At 54.1% G+C, this 12,619-nt stretch overlaps 2 protein-coding genes across 3 annotated transcripts in view; one reads left to right on the top strand and one right to left on the bottom strand.

Annotated features, from left to right (window-relative positions):
* Positions 1-12,619, bottom strand: part of LOC115483858 (zinc finger protein 629-like) — a 229,171-nt gene that overhangs the window by 185,194 nt on the left and 31,358 nt on the right. The window lies entirely within an intron of this gene.
* LOC115484925 (zinc finger protein 208-like) overlaps positions 1-12,619 on the top strand; it is a 513,901-nt gene that overhangs the window by 494,097 nt on the left and 7,185 nt on the right. Inside the window, 2 exon segments of the mRNA XM_050984212.1 lie at positions 6,213-6,687; positions 7,217-7,223. Coding sequence (XP_050840169.1) covers positions 6,213-6,687; positions 7,217-7,223 — 482 coding nt within the window.

Below are 12,619 nucleotides of genomic sequence, written 5' to 3'. Positions count from 1 at the left end.
GACATTACAGAGTGGCAGTATGACATCACAGAGAGGGTTTTGTGATATCACTCAGGGGGGGGTTGTGACATCACAAAGCTGTCTGTGATATCACAGAGCAGGGCGTGGGTCCCTAGAGCAGATTCTGCCCTCATAGGGGGTAGCTCTGTGACATCAGAAAACAGGCTGTGACATCACAGGGTATATTTGTGACATTACAGGGTGAGTACATGACATCACAGGGGCTCTGTGACATCACAGAGATGGCTGTCTGACATCAGAGGGGGCTGTGTGACATCACAAAGGCTCTGTGACATCACAGGATGCTCTGTGGCATCATAGTGGCTGTGTGACATCACAGGGGCTGTGTGACATCCCAGGGGCAGTGTGATGTCACTGGGGAGGTCACTCTGCCCTGTCCCCCCTCACAGCCCCCCCAGAGCAGTCCAACCCTGCTCGTGCCCAGCAGGGTCCCTTGTCCCCCCGGGTCCCCCCGCCCCCGGTGCCGCAGCCTCCCCCAGAGGATGTTCCACGAGATCGACCCCAGAGCCTGACACAGGGATGGGGGTGGGACAGGGGGACAGGGACCCCCCAGCAGTGTCCCCGTGTCCCCCAGGGCCAGAGCCTGGGCCAGGGCTCCTTCACCCTGATAGGAACGAGGGCTTGAGAGCACTGAAAAATCCCTGGCAAGGGATCAGCAAAAACCAGATTTAATATTAAGGGACAGCAGCACAAAGTTCCTTGGCAAGGGTCACTCTGCTCCTGACTGGACACTTCAGGAACAGCAGGGAAACAAAGCAACAACAAAACCAAACAGAATCCAAGCAATCAAACCAGAAATGAATCGAGAACTGCCCCTGTGTGTGTGACACAAGGGCAGTGAGGGCAAGGATAAAAGGAATAAAGAGATAAAAGCTTAAAAGAGCTCAAACTTCAAAGGACTTAATTTATACCTTAAATGTCACAATTTAGCCTAAACCAGCACCTAACAGTATTTAACCTAACATAAAACCTATGACTTTGCAATTTAACAGAAGAATAACACTTAAAAGTGTTTAACTTACCTAATAATTTCCATTAAAAGTAACAACTAAGCAAAAGAACAACTCTCAGAAGCATTTCACTTATACCTCATGACTGAACAATTCTTAGAGGCCTGACTGGCTCAGCTCTCCAAGGCACTCAGACCCCTCAGAGAGCAGCATTTCTGCCCCATTTCCCCAGCACAGGCACTCCTGTGTGCACACAGACACACAGAGTCAGTGCAAGGCACCTGGGAGAAATTCCCCTCAGGGCAGGGAATGCTCCCTGTGGATCCTTTGGCATCTCCCCAGCAGGCCAAGGGCTGAGCCTGGAGCAGTGGGGGGATCAGCCCAGGCTCTGTGGTTGTTCAGGATCCCCGAGTGCAGCAAACGGGAGAGTTCCCGGCTGGGAGAGGCCCCACCCAGAGGGAGTCGCTGGCCCAGGAGAGCTCCAAGGGCTCCTTTTGGAGCGCTGTGTGCAGGGCCCCACGAGAGGGGCTGCAGTCCCAGCAATGGTTCATCCTGGCCACACTTGGCACCAGCAGCTTTCTTTGGCACTGGGAGAACAGGGATGTTGTGCCACTGAGGGAACACAAACAGTTCCAGGGCTGCTCCTAAAGGAAGCAGGAGCTGTTTGGGCAGCAGCAGTGCCTGGAGCAGACAGTGTTTGTGATGAGCTGAGAGGAGCTGAGCCCAGGGGCTGCTGGCCAAGGCCGAGGCCCAAGGAGCATTTCTGAGCTGGCAGGGCGGGCTGAGAAGGGGAGGGGGGAATGCAGCAGCACAGGGCCATGGAACCAAGGGACCTGTGTGACACTGTGGGGCCCTGTGACACCAAGGGACCAGTGTGACACTGTGGGGCCCTGAGAGACCAAGGGACCAGTGTGACACTGTGGGGCCCTCTGAGACCAAGGGACCAGTGTGACACTGTGGGGCCCTGTGACACCAAGGGACCAGTGTGACACTGTGGGGCCTCATGGAGTCATGGAGAGCACTGTGAAATTGCTGGGGCTTTTCAGGGGGCTTTACTGATACTGTGTGGCTCCATGGAATTTAGGGATCATTGTTACACTGTGAGGCCCCATTAACCAAAGGGCCATTTTGATATTTCAAGGCCTCATGGAACCATGGAGAGACCATTAAGTCACTTCACAGCCTCGTGGAACCAAGGGGCCATTGTGACACCACGGAATAAGCAAAGCACTGTGACCCTGTGAGGCCTCATGAAACCAGTGAGACCATTGTGACCCTGGTGGTCCCCACAGAGCCAAGAGGACCAATGTGATACTCTGGGGCCTGGTGAAACCAAGGGGCCTTTGTGACACTGCAGGGCTGCATGGAACCAAAGGTCCATTGTGACATTGCAGGGCTCATGGAACAGAGGAGTCACATGTCGTTGTGGGGCCTGGGGAACCACAGAGACCATTGTGACACTGTGGGACCTCACTGAACCAAGGATCCATTGTGTCACTGCTGGACTCCATGGAATCAAAGCACCACTGGGACACTGCAGGGCCTCATGAAAGCAAGGGAACATGGAAAGGTCTGGCTGGTTTGGCCCCTCTTGACTTCCTGGTTGGTCCAGCTGACCTTGGCATGTTGAGGGTCTCTTCTCATCTACTTCTTAAGCACTGGGTCTCCATGCTTTCCTTCCTGTGGAAAAAAAATCTGTCCTCTTCCAGGCATCCATGGCCAGAATTAGGATTTCACCCCCAAATTTCCTTATATCCAGAGATTGTTCCCATAGGAATATTGCCAGGACAAGTCTGGCTTGCACTGGTTTCATGAGGGTCACCTCTCATCTGGCCCCTAAACCCTAGGGAAGGCTCCATGCTCTCCTTCCTATGGGAAAGAACTGTCCTGCTTCTCCAGCTGCCCATAGCCGAAACTGGGTTCCACTCCGAAATTCCCTTAATACAAAATCTGCTCCCAGACAAAATCTGCCTTTGCTGACAAGTCTGGCTGGCCTTGGCCCATCGCCAGCCGGGGGCTATGTACAAATCACGAACAGGACGGGACTGCTGTGGAACGTGCCTTGAGCTGTTTTATTTTTCAGCATCAGTCTCATTACATGGCTATGACAATGGGAAGATGCCAGCAGCTCACATCCCAGGCAGCAGACCAAGAACTTAATGTTACAACTTACTTTATAACTTTTTGACCAATCACACAAAGCAGAAGCATATTGACAGTGGTTCCATCCAACCACTATAAGCACACGTACCTTTGGTTAAAACAATGCTTGCTTATTTTGAATAGAATACCTGCTTGTGAGCCTTAAAACACAATGCACAGAGCTCCGTTATTAAGCTTCAAACTTCCTAATATCTTGCTAGATAAACTTCTCTGCAGCTTAGGAAGTTGTTCTAGACAAGCGTTAATACATGGACCATTGTTCTACTCGTCCTTGCTTTTCTACTTTTTAAATAATTTTTCTTCTGACCGATCTCATGGCTACTGCTTAGCTCTAATCACAGTTCTGTCGTCTCTGAGGCCTGCCTTTTGCAGCATTCCCAAAACCCTCTGATTTTGTGGATTCCCACACCGCAGCTCCCAGGGACACCCGCAGGGTGCACCGCCTTTCACAATTCCAGCCAATCAGAGGACGCGCTGAACAATTCTTAGCCAACCAGAGCTTTTCTAGCCGATGACTCACCGGTTGCCGGGCGGACCTGCAGAGCCCAGCGGCCCCGGAGCGGAATTTGGGGCTCGGGCCGGGGGGACGGATCCGCACCGGGGGGGTCCCCGAGCCCCCTGCCCACCCCTGGGGCCGATCGGGGGCTCCCCCACCCAGCAGCCGGTGCTGCACAGGGGTGGGAAAGGGGGGTCCGGGCTGGCAGTGGAGGAAATGCGGGAGGAAGAGGAGGGAGGGGAGGAGGAGGAGGAGCGGGAGAATCCCGCCGCTCTCACCGCCCGCACGCTGAGTCTGCAGCACCCCCTGCCCCGGGAGCATCGCCCCCAGCCCCGAGCCGCAGGTGAGGGCGGAGGCCGAGCTCGCCCCGACTCCAGCGAGGGGTCTCCGGGAGGATTTTTTTGGAGAGCGTTCGGAGCCGGCAGATCCCGGACTCGAGCCCCGGATATCTCCGGGCTCTCTAAGAGGAGTTTTTTGGGGAGAGGAGCCGCGATCGCCCCTGGGGAGGGTCCCGGGGCGTGGGGATGGCCCGGTACCGACGGGGCGGGACATTGGTTTTGGGGATCCCCGTGAGAGCCGGGGCTGTGGAACGGGGGACCCCCGGGGCGGGGAGAGGGGAAAGGGCGATACCAGGGCTGGGAGACCCCCGGCAGCCCGGAGATGAGGCGGGGACGGGACCCCTTGACCCTGACAGGGATGTGTCCTGGGGTGACTTCATGATGCTCGTACCCCATCGGTCCGTTCAGCCCAGAAATGAGTTCTGCACCTTTAAGGCTGGTTCTGAGGGCGAAGGGGAGGAGGAAGGAGCAGCAGTTTGTTTTCAGGAACTGCACTCACTCCTCCACATTCCAGCTCCTGGATTGCCTTAAGGAGCTGGAACAGATTTAGGCTAGACAGATTTAAGAGGAATAAAGTGAATTTTTATTGAAGTGCTTTCAAAGCACCTAGCAGTACCAGAGCCACAGTCCTGGCTCTGCCCAGAGGGCTCCAAGATGGGAGCAGAAGAGGGTACCTTCAGGAGATCTCACATTTTTATAAGTTTTAGTCCATTTCTATATAGGAGTTAACTGCCCAATCAATAGCTCCAAATTATAAAGTTTCATCCTCCTTCCTTGCTTGCCCACCCTCCTCTTTTCATGTTGTTTGTGCTTTGGGCCTGAAGTTTGAAGAGATTGTCCTTGAGTCTCCAGCTAGAATGGGATTGTTTTGTCTTCACCACTCTGTGAAAAGATCCCAGTAACACTTAATAGAAAGCTAAAAGCTGCACACCAAAACAGAACAGAAAAACTCAAAACCTAAGGTGTCAGTTGTCTGTAGATGGACAGAGAGCAGGACAGAGCTCTCCTTTGCTTTTAGTTAGGTTTTAGCTCGCTGAGGCAGAGAAGTTCCCTGGATTGTGGTTTTTCTTTTTCTTTGGAGCTCTTTAAACCTGCTCTGCACTGAACACCCAGAGAGCACTGGCAGCTCACACCTGTGGCCCACCAGGCTGAGCCTGGGCGGCAGCATTTCCAGTGCCAGAGGGACTGATGAGAGACTGATAAGAGACTGAGTGAGCCAAGTTACAGCCCACGGAGGGACTTTCTGAGTTTGTCATCTCTTCTGGAGCAGCAGGAGGTTTTATTTTTTAATATTGTTTATTTGTTGTGCTGGTAATGCTTTGCCTTTTAAATAAACAGTTTTTTCCCCTCTTCTTCATGGAAATCTTTTCTCGATCCAGTTGGGGGAGGGACTGCTATAATTTGCTTTCTAGAGGAAACCCTTTTTGGGGGTTTTATCCCAAATTTGCCCTAAACCAGGACAGGGTGGTGGGAAGAGGAGGGAGCCCCAAGTGGCTGGATTGAGGGGAGGCTGGAGAGGTGGACCCTGAAACCCCCCAGCATCCCTAAGCAGGATCCTGGAGCGAGGGGATCCCCAGAACCCATGGGATCGCCAGCAGCCCTGAGATGGGGGACTACCAGAACCACAGAGGGATGAGACTGGAAATAGGACACTCCTGGTGGCTTTTTTTGATTCATTCTTGAGTTTTGGAGGTTTTTATGGTCACCAGGTGACTTCTAGAGATGGACTTGGGCGGGAGGAATTCCCAACCCAAGGCATTCACACCTTGTTTTTCCCCAAACCAGGATTTCCCATTTCCAAACCTTGGCTGAATGGAGGAGGAGAAGGCTGTGAGGAAGAGGAAGATGCCCCTGGACACCCAGGCAGGTGAGGAGGAAGTGAGTGCCCCTTTCCCCTCTCTCCTGCTCCATCTCCCAGCCCAGCATGGCCCCCGGCTGCAGGACAACCCTGCTGCCAGCACCATCCTGCCGGGGATGCCTTGGGGGGATCTCCTTCCCCTTCCATCTGGCATGGAGGCAAATCCCATCCTCTCCTTGTCCTTCCTCCCCCAGGGAAGGAACTGGGGATGGAGACCAGGGAGGACAAATCCCTGGGGCAGAACCTCATGGAAGAGGCCATTTTGGGCGGCTTCACAGTGCAGGAATCCAATGGGGAGGAAAAGCCCCAGAGATCCCAGAGGAGGAGGGGCACCAATCCCAGCCCAGGTTGCTCTGTGGGGGAAATACCAATCCCGGGCCAGGAAGGTGGGCAGAGCTTCAGCCAGAGCTCAGAGCTGGTGGCCCAGGAGCAGCTTCATGAGAACAAGAGGCCCTATGAGTGCTTGGAGTGTGGGAAGAGCTTCAGGAAGAGATTCAACCTGAGCTGCCACCAGAGGATCCACACTGGGGAACGGCCCTATGAGTGCTTGGAATGTGGGATGAGCTTCAGCCACAGGTCTGACCTGGGTGTCCACCAGAGGTTCCACACTGGGGAGAGGCCCTACGAGTGTCCTGAGTGTCAGAAGAGGTTTCACACCAGCTCCCACCTCCTTGTACATGAGCGGATTCACAGTGAGGAGAGGCCCTTCTGCTGCCCCAACTGCGGGATGGGCTTCAAACACAACTCCACCCTCGTCACCCACCGGCACATCCACAGCGGGGAGAGGCCCTATGAGTGTCCCCCGTGTGGGAAGAGCTTCTCAGACCGCTCCTTCTTTACCCGACACCAGCAGAGGCACCGGTAAGGGAAGCCCTGCGAGAGCCCCGAGTGCAGGAAGAGCTTCGTGCACTGCTCCAGCTCCATCCCCATCAGAGGACCCACATTGGTCAGAGCCCTGATGATCCATATTCCCTTTGATATGCAGTGGGAAGTGGTTGGTGTCAAAACATAGAAAATCGGGGTAAAAGTCAACAAATGCAACAGAGGCCTCACATTTTACTTGTGTTTTGGGGGAATATTGGATTCTGGGAGATATCTGGGTAGATATGGGTCTGTTTGGGGGGCATCTGGTTTAGTTGTCTTTATTTCTTGGCACTCCAAAAGATGAGAGGGATTGACCTGTCTGCTCAAAACTGCTCAATGCCACTGAAAACTACTCAATGCCACCCCAAAACTACACAATTCTGGAGCCCCTCAGGGTGAAATTGGGTTGGAATGGAATTGGGCAAAGTGGGATGCAAATCAGGAGGGGTGAAATGAGCACTGGGTGGGGAGGGATGGGTGGGATCAGGTTTGGGTGGGGCAGGATGGGTGGGATGGGGTTTGGGAGGGGTGAAGTGGGGGAAATAGAGCTTGGGAAGGGGGTCTTGATGTTCATGAGGGGTGGGATGGGTTGAGGTTGGGACTGGGGAGGTGGCCTGGGGTCTGGAACAAGACAGCCAACGTTTGGGGATGATAAAGGGAGGGGAAGCCCGGTTTTGGGTATTTGATGTTCATGAAGAGATGCTGGGGTATCTCAAATTTCTGAGGCAGTTTTGGAGCATTCCCCAGCTTTTGGGGTGTTTCCTGAGAATAGCCCCATGTAGCCCCATTGCCAGGGATGGTTGCCCTGGGCACAAGCCAGAATCTGTTGCTTTGGTGATGAGGAGCAGAGAAATGATGAACAGCCCCAAACATCTCCAGTGTGTAATTGTGAAGACCTGTGAGCTTACTGGGGAGAGGTCAACAGCAATCCCCTGGAGAGATGCACCTTAGGCTCCGGGCATTCCTCAGAGCTCAGGGTGAGGAAGGAAGCTTCTCCCATGGTGCTCTGCAGCACTATGTCAATTTGTCCCAGTTCCGTTCTCCATATTGGCCCCTTGGCCTTTCCTACCCCTTTAACCCTTATAAGTTCATGTTTTAGAGAGTTCTACCTTCCCTGTTTTCCCACTGCTTTATGTCTCTGCCTATCCACTCTAGCATTCCCTATGGGTCCCTTCCCTGTGTATTGCCCCAGAGCCCTCAGACTACTGGGTCCTTGTTGCTCTTCTCCGCCCCCTCTTTTCCTGTATTTATACCCTGGACCCTCCTTTGGCTTTGTCTTTGGCCCCTGGACCTCTTCAGCGTCACCTGAAATAAAGCACGCTGGAACTCCATGGCTGGACCCTCCTGTGTCTCTGCTGCTGAGCTGTGTCTGTGTGTGTGTGTGTGTGTGTGTGTCTGTCTGTCTGTCTGTCTGTCTGTCTGTGTGTCTGTGCGCTGGTGCTCTCCTGGCTCCTGCCCCTTGGTGCAAGATGCTCTCAGGGAAGGTTCCATCCACCACCCCTGGAGACCACACAGGTGGTGCCCGAACAGAGACCTTCGTCTGGCACCCCTGAGGAATGTCTCCAGCATGGCTGGAATCCAAGTCGCCTTCGGGTCAGGCACTACCCTAAGGAAACCTCTGAGTTTTATCAGGGCACTCTGAGGGGAGAGAGCGGCAACTCTCCCAGAGTCACGGACTGGAGGATTGCTTTCCTTGACAGACCCCCACAAGATCCTTTGTTGGCCCACCATTGGGTGGGTGTGTTGGAGTCGGGGTCACCCTTTCCTTTTGTTTTCTCATTTTAAATCTTTTGGGTGGGAAGACTGCAGAATGGGCGCAAAACTCACCATTCTGCAACAGGAAATTTATATCCAAGTGACATTAGCCCTTGTTGCTCAGGAAATTCATTTTTCAAAGGAGATTTGAAAGCTTTTGTTAATTTTCTTTTCAAATATTTTATGTTACAAGGGAATCAGTTTTATTGCTTGAGATTTGGGATATGGTTGGAATCAAGTGATTTGTTTTATAAATGCAGGGAAATTTTAAAGTGGGGAAGTTTTATCCTCTTTTTCATTTTATTTATGGCAAAAAATTTTATCTTTTTTTGGATTCAGTTAATAAATTAGGGGAAAATTTGGGAAAAGTTTCGGGTCTCCGGTTCAAAACCCCTTCCTCTTCATCCAAGCCCCGCGCCCCTAAACCCTCTTCCCTGCCTGAGGAGCAATCAGCAGGCAGTAGTCACTACTCAGCACAGGGTTGCTGCCGTCTCCCTGATGCCTCCCGATCTCCTCCCTCCCCTTCCCAGGACAGCACCCTGGCCGTGTCGCTCTGGACCTTCCCCTCAACCTTCTCCCTGTGCCCGCGTACCCTCTTTCCTCTTGGTTACCCAGCTGCTGTTACTCTGCAAAATGATGCCAGCAGTGTGGCCAGCCCTGCCATTTTGTCCCTTCCTAACTGAAGTTTTCCCACACTCACACCCCAAAATAGCCACTTTCCTGCCTCTTCTCTGCCCTTTCCTGCTCGTACATCATTGGGCTCCTCCCCTGCGACGCGTTCCTCTCCGCCCATCTCATCAATGGTCACTCCTGTATCGGGATCCCCCCTATTTCCATCAGTACCACCCTTCCCGACACGGGCCCTGCCTCTGCCCTCGTGGTCTCCACCTTCTCCACCCCGGTCTCCTCCCCTGGCGGCCATGACAGGTCTGCCTCCCCCATCCCCGGAGCCGGAAGTGGGCATGATGGTGACCGGAAGGAGCCATCCTGGCTGCCCCAGCCCACAGCACGGGGCCGCACCGGTTATCCAGGAGCGCCGCTCCTCTACCAGCAGGCCCTCCTCCTCGGCAGAAGACAGTGATTCCCCAGACTCAAACACTGAGCCTGAGGATCACTGGGCAGGAATGTGGAAGCAAGCTGCTAGGGAAGGTGACTGGGGGATGGCAGGGAGATTGCAGGCCCTGGTGGTCCCTGTCCAATCCAAGAGAGGGAAGAACCCAAAGCAGGAATCCCTGCCTGATAAGAAGCGTTGTAAGGCACGCAGGGACTGTGAGAGGGGCTCCCTGTCCTACAAGAATAACGAGCCTCACCAAAAGCTGTGACAACAAGCGCAGGTGGTGTGGAAAAGAAGAACAAAAGATGCAGAGCACAGATGCAAACCAAGAATCCGATGAAAAAGACAGCTCTACGTTGCCTGAACAATAGAACTTCCTACTGGACTTGCATTCCACAAAAAATATGTTGTTTAATTCATTCCTACTGATTCAATTATTTCCGTTGTATCCCAATCTTATGTACTATTTCCTTTTTGACTTATTACTTTAGTACTCTTATGAGTTTTAGTTATTATATTAGTTATGTTCACTTGTTTTTAAAAGTTCTTACAGAAATCCCTAAGAGGAGCCTTTTAATTAAACAAAAAGGGAGAGTTGTAGAGTTGTAGGTCTGTGAGCCTACTGGGGAGAGAGGAACAGCAATGCCTGGGAGAGAGGCACCTTAGGGTCCAGGCATTCCTCACAGCTCAGGGTGAGGAAAGAAACTTCCCCCATGGTGCTCTGCAGCACTGTGTTAATTTGTCCCACTTCTGTCCTCCCCATTGGCCTCTTGGCCTTTCCTACCCCTTTTACCTTCATATGTTCATGTTCTAGAAAGTTCTCCCTTCCTTCTCTTCCCATTGGTTTATGTCCCCGCCATTCCACCCTAGCATTCCCTATTGGTCCTTTCCCTGTGTACTGCCCCTGAGCCCTGAGTCCCTTCCATGTGTACCACCCCTATACCCTTTAATCCCTGATGCTCGCCTCTACCCCTCTTTTCCTGTATTTATATCCTAAATCCTCCTTTATCTTTGTATTTAACGCCCAGATCCCTGGAGCCTTAGACCTTAATAAACCCTTGTTAGAACTCTGTGCCTGGACGTTACCGAGTCTCCACTGCCGAGCAGAAAACACTCTTCTGGGAAAAGTTGTGTCCACCACCACCACGGGAAGCAAGAGTGCCCCTTGGGACCAAGAGGCCACTGTGACACTGTGGAACCAAGGAGAGCATTGCTGCACTGCCAGACCTCATGGAACCAAGGATCCATTGTGACACTGCAGGGCCTGGGGGGACCAAGGGCCATTGTGACACTGTGGGGCCCAAGGATCCAAGGGACTTTGTGACACCGAGGGGTCCCATGGGACCAAAGGGACATTGTGACACTGGGAGGCCTCATGGAATCATGGAGACCATTTGGACACTCTGGGGCCTCAGGGAACCGTGGTGACACCAAGTTGTCTGGGAGTGTTGATCTGCTGGAGGGTAGGAGGGCTCTGCACAGAGCCCTGGACTGGCTGGATCCAGGGCCCAAATCCAACAAGGTGAGGTTTAACAAGTCCAAGTGCTGGGTCCTGCACTTTGGCCACAACAACCCCTGCAGCACTACAGGCTGGGGACAGAGTGGCTGGACAGCAGCCAGGCAGAAAGGGACCTGCAGGGACTGAGGGACAGCAGGCTGGACATGAGCCAGCAGTGTGCCCAGGTGGCCAAGAAGGCCAATGGCTCCTGGCCTGGATCAGGAATGGTGTGGCCAGCAGGAGCAGGGCAGTGATTCTGTGCTTGGCTCTGGTTAGGCAGCACCTCGAGTGCTGCATCCAGTTCTTGGCCCTCAGTTTAGGAAGGACATGGAGGGGCTGGAGCGTGTCCAGAGAAGGGCACCAAGCCTGAGGAGGGGTCTGGAAGACAAGTCCTGTGAGGAGCGGCTGAGGGAGCTGAGGTTGTTTATCCTGGAGAAGAGGAGGCTCAGGGGAGACAAGCTGGTGTCAGGACAGAGGTTTGACTTGATGATCTCCAAGGTCTGTTCCAGCCTTGCTGATTCTGGGATTCTCTGAAACCACCCTTGGAGCAGTTGCAGGATGAGCCCTGGGCCTCCTCTTCAGAAGCTCCAGCAGCCCAGGTCCCTCAGCTTCTTCTGCCAGCCCCAAAGCCCATCCTGTCAGTCCTGCAGAGCCTCTGCAGCTCCTCCTCATTGCCCAGAATAGGGAGCCCCAGAGGCAGACACAGCAGCCCAGATGTGCCCCCCTGGCCTGGGGTGCCTCTGGCAAGGGAGCAGCAGGAGGCACTGCAGGAGCCTGCAGACAATTCCTGCAGCACTTGTGGGATGGTCCTGCTCCCCAAGGGACGTTCCCATGGTGCCAAGTCAGGAACTGCAATGGGGAGTGGGGGCAGAGAGGGAAGGGCAAACAGGGATGGGCTGTTTGCAGGGGAGGGGACAGGGGTGGGCAAGAGGAAGAAATTTGTATCAGGAAGAGTAAAGAAAGCAAAGGTGAAGCCAAGGAAATGCTCAGAGCAGTTTGGGGGTGGCTGCCAGGCAGCCCTGGCTCTGAGCAACAGCATCTGCAGTGGGACAGGAAACTCCCAGCTGATGGGAACAAACTTTCTGGCTGACTGCAGATGCCAGGACAAAGCTGAGTGGTTTCCCTGGTGTCCCCCAGCCCTTGCTGGCCCCAGGGGCTGATGGCATTTGTGCTCCCTCAGGTTCATGTCCCCACACCAACAGCATGGGGGTGCTCCCCCTGCTCTGTGCCGTGCAAACAGGGGCTGCTGAGCCAATGCTGCCGTGTCTGTGCCTGCAAGGATGGGGCACCTGTGTGAGCTGGGGGAGAGGCCAGGGCTGCAGAGGGGGGATGTTGTTGGCAGCTCCATGAGGACACTCTGGGACGCTGCCCTGGGCTGTCCAGAGCACTGGGGATGGATCAGCCCCTGCTCTGCTGCTCCTTCCCTTCTCCCCCAGGGCCCTTGCAGAGCCCCAGCCATGCTGTTTGCCCCCAGCCTGCCCACGGCCACCCTGGGGCTGCTCACAGGGGTTTTCTGTGCTGAGCATTGGCCTGGCCGTGTTCTTGAGAGAGCCTGGGCAAGGAGCCTGGAGCCCCCAGGGCCTGGCCTGAGGTGTCAGTGCTGCCCCAGCAGTGCCCATGGC

The sequence above is a fragment of the Serinus canaria genome, chromosome 25 (assembly GCF_022539315.1).
Source record: "Serinus canaria isolate serCan28SL12 chromosome 25, serCan2020, whole genome shotgun sequence".
NCBI classification, from domain to species: Eukaryota; Metazoa; Chordata; class Aves; order Passeriformes; family Fringillidae; genus Serinus; species Serinus canaria.
The sequence above is the reverse complement of the archived record's forward strand: the minus strand, read 5'-3'. Positions and strand labels throughout refer to the sequence as shown.